General features: G+C 32.3%; 1 protein-coding gene across 1 annotated transcript in view; it reads left to right on the forward strand.

Annotated features, from left to right (window-relative positions):
* LOC105619508 overlaps nucleotides 1-4,975 on the forward strand; it is a 15,139-nt gene extending 10,164 nt beyond the window's left edge. The window contains exons 2-3 of the mRNA XM_012201026.1: nucleotides 2,384-2,587; nucleotides 4,620-4,975. Coding sequence (XP_012056416.1) covers nucleotides 2,384-2,587; nucleotides 4,620-4,975 — 560 coding nt within the window. The remainder of the gene's footprint in view (nucleotides 1-2,383; nucleotides 2,588-4,619) is intronic.
* Nucleotides 4,976-10,893: the final 5,918 nt, after the last annotated feature.

The raw sequence follows: 10,893 nt of genomic DNA on the forward strand, positions 1-10,893 counted from the left end.
CTTCTTCTTCTTCTTCTCTTCTCTCTCTCTCTCTCTCTCTCTCTCTCTCTCTCTCTCTCTCTCTCTCTCTCTCTCTCTCGTGACTTCGTCTTTAATTACACGCAACCTTCGATGACGACCTATATAAATCAACAGACGAAAAACGAACATATTTACAGATACGTGTCATCTCCGATAGCATTATATAAATCTCTTGTATATCTTTGAAAATATATGTCAATTTATATATAAACGTAAAGATGAAATTTATCTGATTTTGAGAAATTTTTAATCTGATCTATCAAATTCTTATTTAATGCTCTCTCTTAATATTCAGTATGTTATTAATGAATTATTAATGAAAAGAAATTAAATTTAAAATTATAAAAAGAATTATTTATCAGAATGATATTTTTCATCCTTTTGATTATAAATATTTAATATACATAAACTTGATGTATTATTGACTCGAACGTTTGTATAATGAAATTAACACGTATCTTAATCTGCCAAAATATTCATAGCCAATTAGAAAATTATATTAAAATATAAGTATATTAAATAGTCACACAATTATAGCACACTATAATATATTAAATTGGATTTGCAACTTGGATGAAAGCAACTCTTATAATAAATGTTATTCGTCACACATTATACAGATAACTTTGTCCATAAAATCGAAGCAAAATCTAGTTGATGTTGTTAATTGTAAGTAGCGGATGTTATGGATAATCATGTCAGAGTAGAGACATGAGATTCTGGAAGAACTAAAAGACATTAGCCACGCCTCGCTTTAAGAAATTGTAACAATATCGGTATTCTTTCTTCCTCTCTTCTCTCTTTCTCTTCCTCTTTCTCTTTAAAAGGAAAGCCCGAGCTTCGATCGATTTCACGCTTCACTACTTTGTAAGGCCTAACAATAAGCTAAAAATAGCACAAAGCGGCTGTAAAACGTTCTTCATATGTACAATTCAATAGAAAAACGGAGAAAACTGTTTTATTTATTTATTAAAAAAGATAATAATAATAAAACTATTTAATTATTGGCATAAACACAAATTAAATTATAGCAAAACTATTAAGACTTCATTAAATCATTTTTTATTTACAATTACTTTTTTATATGTTTAAAAAAAACGAGTGCTATTATATAAATAGAATAAAAGTTTAAGATTTGTAATTGTCGACTTTTATGAACTCGCGAAACTTTCCTTCAGAATCGTTCATATATAATTGATTACCATGAAGATACTTCATGGTAATTAATACTAACATGACTCCTTAAGAATGAATTTAACTTGCCGAACGAAGTTAACTATTTAATCCCGATAGACAGAAATGGCTCTCGAACATGCTAGCCATACATTGCGCACTATCTTGTTACTTAAGAAAAGGAACCATTTAGAAGATTGCGTGGAGATAGAAGATCTTTATTATACCAATCGAATTTGTTCGATAGTCAAACTCTATATGTGTCTCTCGGCTGACATTAAACTTGCTATGAGAAGTTCTCGTCTACAAAATCACCAACTTAATGTTCATTACTCCGAGACAATTTTTCAAACAATATAACCAGCGATATCGCTGACTCGTTAATTATCAGATACATCTGTTTTTGCGAATCTGTTCTCCCGCTATCATTCGTATTCGCGATAAAAGATACGCATTTGCTAACAAAACGGAATAAAACTGGCGCCGACAACGCAATCGAAGCTGCAGACGACATCTTCTTCAACATATATTGACTTCACGACCTACGCCTCGTAATAAACGGCACATGAAGTACCTTGATGCAGGTTAACGAGCGACAGGCGGAGTTGTTTATTCGGTGTTAACATCTTTAGCCCTGAGATTTTGCATCATATGATATACGCGTGCAGTTACATTTTGCTGGAGAATGCAATGTGCTAGAACTGCTAGATAACGACAAAAATCTGTACTATGTTTCAACACTCTTTTAGAACAATTCTTTTAGAAAAAGATAGAAAATTCTTTAGAAAAATTAAAAAGAAAAAGATAGGATAGGAAGGAGAAAAAAAATAGTATTTTACATCTATTTATGACTCCTTCCTTTCCCTATCTTTTTCTCTTTTACTTTCTTCTTCTTCGTTTTTCTAAAAGAATTTTTTTTTTTTATAAACTTATAGTAATAACTTTCAATAAATATACATAATTTAAATAAAATATTAATATTTCAATATTGGATTGTAATAATCATATTTTACTTAAATTGTTGTAACTTGAACGTTTAGAAGTAATTATTGCATCAAGTATTAGAAATAATGTTTATAAATTTATCTTAAAAGACGAAATAACGCAAGAAATATTCAGAAAGCATAACATATGCATTCACGCGCATTAAGTTAAGTGCAATTAATTAAGTGATCATAATTTTTCGTAGCTCATACAGTGTCGAGTTACATCGGTGCTGAAAGGCGAATGGAGAGCAATAAAGCAACTCATAGTGTAAGCGACAATCGTCACTCGGTCGACTCGAAATCCAACGACGACGACGACGACGACGTCGACGGCGGTACAGTCTACGTGATTGCATTCGGGGGGAAAGAGGAGAACACGGAGAAAGAAAGAGACACGGAAGAGAGTGGTAAGAACATGAATCATATTTACTGGTGCACGAGAGTGACTTCATAGTAATAGTATCGCGCACCATTCTCGTGTCACCACGAATCATAGCGTATTTCCCGTTACAATTCGAGATCACGTTTTCGTGCATCACATTCGAATATAATATTTTGGTATGCATATTTTGACATCAAATATATCGAAAAACATTGATATATTTTTTTTACATCCGTTCTGCATTTTGCATTAATATCAAATCTTGCGCGAAGGTAAAAAAAATTATTAAAAGCATAGTAATTATATTCATTATTCAAATCGCAACCTTCAGCGTTTCGTGAAATATTTGCATCGATAATAACGAAAATTATCACTGTAAAATGTTACTTTGATCCGTCAATATCGCGTTACATTCTTAACCTTTATAATATTTCCTAACAAATTGTCAAATTCAAGTTTATCTGCCAAGCGCGACATAACATTTCGTTTTTATGACTCGATGCTAATTTAATTCTCTGCACAAACAAAATCGAGAGATACGACTTCATTAATCGGAACTATAAAATACCAGTAGAGGATAAAATGTTTAAAAGTAGAAACTAATGTAATAATAATCGAAAATAAAGTAATAAAAAATTTGATGTAATTTTTCGGACATTTAGCTACATTAAATTAAATACGATAATGATAATGGACTATGATTCACAGTACAATTGAACACAGTACATATCGAAAATATCATGTAAAAAATAAAAACGTGTAATATACGTTAAAGTTGTATTTTATGTGATATTTTCAATATTATTGCACTGTGTATTTACAGAGCACAATATACTATAAAAAATTATATATCCATAATAATGATAATAATAATCGCATAGTGTAAAAAATCGGTCTTATCACTTAGTGCATAAGGTGATACAAAACTAATACTTGAAATCAAGTTCTCATGCATCCCGTTAAAATCACTTGCAAAGCACAATTCTCGGCGCCGCATGCGCCAAGGATTTATGCAAATATGTAGTAGTATATCTTCATTTGCATCGCCTTTCTGAGTTCACATTGTACACATCATGCATTATTAGTAATCGAGAATGTGCGTTTTGTACACACACGTCATCAATCGGAAAAAAGAGTGCAGGAAACTTTCCATATCGCGAGAATATCGGGAATAGAAAATATGCATCGCGTGAACTTTAAACATGAAATCAACATGAATTTTTTTATATTATCTCTTGGTTTCTTTGATCTTCTTATATATATCTAGCAAAAAAAGATAACAAACTACGTATGATAACGTATGATAATTTACATTTGCAAATATTGTTTGTTATCATATGTAGTATGATAACAAACAATATGTAAATGTAAATTTGAAAAATAGATAATGTTCTTGATAACGCTTTTGATTCTACTAGTACTTTAGCGACGAAGCATCAAACTAATTTTAGATGCGACGTTCATCGTCTCGTATTTCCATCGAGAATGGCATCTTAAAGTAGACAACAAAGAGTAACGTGGATCGCAAATAAAAACATCTTTTGTAATTCTTTTGTTACTCTTTTGTAACTCAAATATATTTCTTTCTACTTTGACATGAACAATATGTCAAAAATACCTTCTCGTAATTCCATTATAGAATGTTTGATCTTCTCTAAGAGAGAAGAATTTTTCAATAATACTTAAATATTTAAATTTTAAAATATTTGAAATAATTCATATTACGTAAAGAGAATTCTTTCTTAATTTTTTTTCTTTTAATTTTTGCATGAATATATCATTTTATGATACTCATTAAGCCAACTTCAGACAACATGATCAATGTATGCCAACATTAGCAAATATTATACACATACACATGACATACATAATTATCCATACGAATATATGCTAATATTTGCGAATGTGCGTAAATTAAAGTTAAAGTAGTATACATTGGCCATGTCATTTGAAGCTGCTTTACATGAATGCCACTCTAATTGCATCCCTGTGATTCGCATGAGCGTAGTTTGCGAAATCAAGACATTTCTGATTATTAACGAGCTCCTCGCTCACAGGTCCACATTTTGTTGTAGTCAACAGCGACATGCAGAACCCATTGGATCCGTGGTCGATAGTATGGTACATCGGCTCGTTTGGCGGCTTGGTGGCGTTTTTTCTTATCGTCAGCTGTTCCGAGTGGTGTTGCCGACGAGGCGGTCGACCTCTGACAGTGCCCTATGCGCAACGTGCTGAGACGTTAAATACAACCGGAGTTACGGAGACCCCGCCGCCGCCTTATCATCTATTCGCTCCACCTTCTTACGATTCCGTCAACTACAACGAAATCGTCGACAAGACGTCCGACGAGAAGTTGGACATCTATGTGATTTCAGTGCCGATCCACAGGCCGATGGCGCAGGCGCCAGCGTAGGAAACCTTGGAAAGGCTCATCCTTTTGACAAGGATGCCCGATTCAACACTACTAATGGTCGACAGTCGATCGCGGAGAATCGATCTCGCGATCCCTTCATTAAAGTCGCCAACAAGTTCGACGTTGAAGAGGACTGGTCGAGAAAGAAGCGCAGCTGTTCTGGACGCCATCGTTGCAATTGTACAAATATAGTGACAGGAATGATTATATGTGTGTCTTTCTTGTTATGCTGAGGAATTAACTCACTTGATGCCATTGACAGAAATGACAAGTATAGTCAAGGCATTGACGTCATTCCGAAAAAAAAACGAGTCGTTTTTTTGTGTTTCTATTGAAAGATGAAGGACATTGAGACCGAATTCTGAGACGAAATTGTATGAAAAATCATCATCATACATTGATCTCAAGAAAGATGATAATACAGAAGTGACGTCGATCGAAGTTTCGATATAATTCTAGATAGAATTTAATTTTATATTATTCCGGAAAATTAAATCAATTTTTCACGATTTTAAATGAGATCTTCAAGTTGCGGAAATTAATATCAATATCTTCCTGGAAATTAATATCAATATCTTCCTGGAAACAACAAGAGAAAGAAGAACGATAATTAATGATACTAAAAAGATCTAAGTCAATACTTGTGTGAAGGATTTATTGCAACGGTACGCAGAAAGAACGATTTTGCTGAAAATCTAAAAATTTCTCTAGAACTGAAAATAATTTTGTGGGACCATCAAAATAAATTACGTAGAAATCTCAAATACGATGCAAATGATATTGCAAAAAATTTGTTAATCCTAGCAATTAATTTGAGCATTCTACATAATTATTTTGATCGTTCAACAAAATTTTCAGATTTATCTAGTTAAATTGTCAGACTTCAACAAAACCATTCTTTTCATATAATATATCGAAATGACACAGATGATATATTAGCTATATGGTCAAAATAAAAAAAACTTGAATATTCTCCAAGACAAGTTATAAAAAGTTGATTAAAAAATTGAAAAAAGATTGAAAAAAAAATTAAGCGGTTCTTACAAGAAAAGATACATTCGTAAATTGACTCCTTAAGCTGACAAACAATATAAACTTAAAAATATATTGTTTAATTGTAGAGCAATAATTAATGTAATCCGGCCTGCGGAAAATAGCGAATCGAATCACGTGAAAAGTTAATCGTCAATACGTTCGTGAGAACGTATTGTTTGTTTTGCATATGTGATGTTAAGGAATGTATAGTTTGATAGGCAGAACACATTTCAGTATATTATATATAATTGGAATAAAAAATGATTCAGTCAATCACTGCCATTCCGAGACGAAATAATCACGATTTAGTTTAAATGTAAATTTAATGTTATCGAGGTTTCTTTTTTATTGTATTTTTTATATGCTACTGCGATTTAAAAATAAGTAATAATTAATGAATCTACTTATATACACATGTACACGTATACACACATACATATACACACACACATAAACATCAACTTTGAAAAATTTCCACTTATTTCTCGTCACAATCAATGATCATCATCGTCTGTCGTCGGTGGCATTATATACGAATTAAGAGAATTTTACACGTGATATCGTATGCGATTGGCCCCAATCGCCTATCGACTCCGTCAATTAAGGATGATTAGTGTAGATTACAAATCGACTGCCATGAGAAGCGTTTCCCCGCGAACGAGGTCGAGAAAAATAATTTAAGATAATAAAGCAAGCAAGTGTTTGCCGCGGAGCAACTATACACGAGAGTAATTAAACGATAAGGACGAAGGAGGACAGACATCATAGATCCTCCCCTGAGCAGCGAATCGTGGGATATCAATTAGACGTTAATTAATATCGCATTTACGACTGAGCTTCTGCGCGGCTCCTCATCGTCAGAGAATACACTTCTGGCGCAAAATCGAAATTCGTAAACACACGATACGTCGGCGAGTATCGGCGTGATTCCGTTATAACGAATCTTCGGCGAAACGAAACCCGATCGAATATACCATACAATCCTCTGGACTAGAAGGGATTTGATTTCAAGTCAAATTGATCGTATCGTTTACACCAATATCAAGATAAACACGATTAAGAGTATAATGAAATCTCGATCCGATGCCGTAGTTAGTTGTAGACAAAATAATAATTTCATTATGCTTATAATAAAGAAAGGGGAAAGATAGATTTTTCTCAGGATCAATAGAGAAGGATTATTGTAGAATTTTGCATTTACAAAATTGCAATAATGTATATAAAGATTAAACCGTTTATATCACACTTTGGAAATAGAATGAGGCTTCATTCAGAAAATAAACGATAAATTCTAAAATATATAATACGAAAGTATCAAATATAAACGAGCATTTTTTTAATTATTTATTGAACAAGAATAAAAATATAAAGGAAACAAATTATTTTTCTTTCACATAATTCCCTGTTCCATTAATACATTTTTGTCAGCGGATAGGCAGTTTGGCAGTTTCTTCTATCAGTAATCCAAACAAATGATAATCGTATAGAAAGATTTGATTCAATGCGATTATCATTCGAAGACGATGCCAGTATAGAGAAATTTGTACGCAATTACTGCGATCACACAATCTATTTTTATGAAAACGGGATCGCCAATATTCATTAGCAAAAATATATTAATGTAGCAGGAAACTATATAGAACTATATAGAAAAATAATTTGTTTTCTTTATATTTTTATTCTCGTTCAATAAATAAGAAAAACAATTTTTCGTTTATATTTAATCTATCCTCGTATATCTATTATAGATTCAAGTTTTAGTTCTTTCGAACATAGAAAACTTTCGCGGGATGCAATTAGTAGATATAAGTATTCATAAGTATGTGAGAGAGGTATGTGTGTTAGAAATGCTTTAATTAATTAATAGCGAATTAGTGTATAACTTTAATTAAAATTAGTTGTATAACAGTCACAATTATCACGATTGTTTATTGCGATTAAAGTACTGATCACTTTGAAGAGAGTGTACTACGTATCCCAAAAATCGAAGTAATATTTCGTAATAATATATAATCTCGATTTACGATCTGCGATAGATTTTCGGAAATCGTCTTTTTCACAGTTCACATTTTTAATAACATCAAAAGGTTGTAAACAAGAAATACTGTGATTCACGTAAAAACAGCTAAATAGATAATACAAATAGATCGTAAAAGCAATCTCGTTCTCAGCAGCGTGTTATCTTTTTCAAAGTGAACGATTCGCCTATTTTCCCTGTTGCTACTGTTAAAATTATTATTACTGTTATTATCGTAGCTATACTATCGTACTCTTGACTATGCTATGGGCGACGTATTCCCAATTGCGTGGTTGAGAGTACATTGCGACCCCGACTCGTTATTCATAAGACTCACGAAATAACGGCGCGTGTGTGCGCTGTTAATATTTATTTTTTATACTTTTATACACGCTGTTTATATTTGGACGTTCCTACGTTACCAATAAAATTTTTTTCCTCACGTAAAAGACAATTGCGTTACTTATGTTGATCACTATGCAAGAAAAACGATTCTTTTTCAATGATATTGACAATAATTCCTGATGCAATTCTAAGTAATTAATTAATTAATTTTACAAAAGCCTTCATTATATAATTTTCTAATTAGATTTTTTATTAATATCTAAAAACATATTTAAAAAATAATTGAAAATTATTGAAAATTTAATAAGGCAATATTATTGAAAATTAAAGAAAAAAATTTTCAATAATATTAACAATAATTTCTTGTGTAATTCTAATTAATTAATTAATTAATTAAACAAAAATTGTCACTGTTATTCTTTAACCAGAAGATTTTTTATCATGACATCTATCTGCGATTATATTTAAGAATAAAAATTGACAACTACATCAAGATTATTATGTCCTGTTCCTAAACAATTTCATTTAGCTCTAAAATTATTTCTGAATATTGCAACATTTATTTTCAGCTGCATTTTATTATACAACAAAAATTTATTATACAACAAAAATTTTCCCATAGGAATAAATTATATTTAGCACCATTAATATTTAGCACCTACCTTCTCTCGTTCGTCGTTGCAAACAGGATATCCGACTTCCAGTCCAGTGCTTAATTGATATTCGATAGTGGCTGCCGAATCTCATGGATTCTGTATCCTGTGTCTCTCCTCTCTTTCTGAATCATCATGATGCGAATGTTCTGAAACACACGGCCAGTGGACGATAAAACGCAATCTTTCGCATGGAACAAGCACATCGCGATTTCCACGGAAATTTTCGACTTTCCTCGATCTCTTGCGACATCTTGCTTCCCGATCCCGCACTCTTTTTTAACCCAAGGATTTCAGCCTCCAAAAGGCTCAGTAACCATGCAGACGATCCCGTTTGGGATTCCCGCACTGCGAATTCAATGGAATACAAAACTTGCGCGACGCGTCAATAACCGTTATATGCTTTCAACTCCAATTACACTTATTACACTTATTACACGGCGGCGCGGCGGTGGTTACGCGTGCGATTGATATAATGAAGTTGGCCGAGACAGCACAACATGTCATGTCCCCCGTTGTCTGAGATCTAAAAATTCGAAACGGCCGATGCAAACTTCACATAAACTTTTCCGAAGTCGTGTGCGCAAAATTACAAAAATAAAATACATCCAAGTCTTACACGGCATGTGACGCGAATTCGATTACGAAACGCAGCGGTGACGGTTACAATAAAAGACGATCTATTGTACAATGCATTGTAAACCTTGTCGTCAATATCCTTGTAATGCTTGACGACAGATATAATTAGAAGCGATTGATTCTTGAAATATTTCTCGTATATTCAATGTCACGTGTAAAAGTATTAATATAATTTAGTAATATAGATAATAATTATTATATACCTCGTTGGTAAATTCCAACGATCCTTCCGAGTCGTTTTTCTTATGATTTATCTAAATTCGATGTTCGTTTTATCTTCTGAAGGAGTTAGATTATTCGATTTTGAAGGAAGAATCATGCTATGAGAAGTCAGGATTAGAAGTCAGGTTGTAGTTCTTTCAATGCGACCAACGTATCGCAGGTCGTAGCAGCTACGAATTGATGGGAATGTCATATATTCGCAATAGCCCGAGCGTGCGATTTATGCGCGATTTATATAGACTTGGCGGGCATCAAACCCCACTACTCGCGCGCCAGCCAATCAACGCGATGCCTTGCTGCGGGCATTGAATTCGAGCATTCATTGGAGAACGCTAGCTTTCGGATAGAGTATATAAATAAGCGTTACGCAGCAAAGATTATACTTATTTTCGAAAACTGGGCATGTTCGGTTCTCGGAAGATGCTTGTATTCGGAATGTGCTTTATGTTAACGTATATTTGAATCTAATATTAGGATATAGTTCACGTTACACAACAATATTATAATTTCGTTAAATCTATTTTTCGACATATACACAAAATCTAATTTCGTTTTCTATTTTATTTATATACAATAAGCGTAATGATTATTATAATACATTTAGTATTTAACAATAAATAGAATTTACATTGAAGTGACGTTGTTATTAATATCTCAATTTGAAGAATTTTATTATAGAATTTTAAATAATAAGTATATTTCTATACTTGCAACAATGTGTTTAAATAATGCACAATTTTTAATTTATATACCTTTCTTCAAATTTCAGTTGAGATAAAAATTTGTAAGCGATTTTTTTTTTCAATATCTGTTGATTTAAATGACGAATATTTATCGTAAATTTCGATTAACATAAGAATTTAATTTTTTATTATTAATTTATAATTTTGTTATGCATTTTTTTTTTCAAGATTGCTAGCGTATTTATAAATTCAATCTTTTTCTTTATATAGTCTTCTCAAGCTATCATTATTCTCTCTCCCTCTCTCTCTCTTCCGTANTCATCT

This window comes from Atta cephalotes (genome assembly GCF_000143395.1).
Source record: "Atta cephalotes unplaced genomic scaffold scaffold00022, whole genome shotgun sequence".
Taxonomy (NCBI): Eukaryota; Metazoa; Arthropoda; class Insecta; order Hymenoptera; family Formicidae; genus Atta; species Atta cephalotes.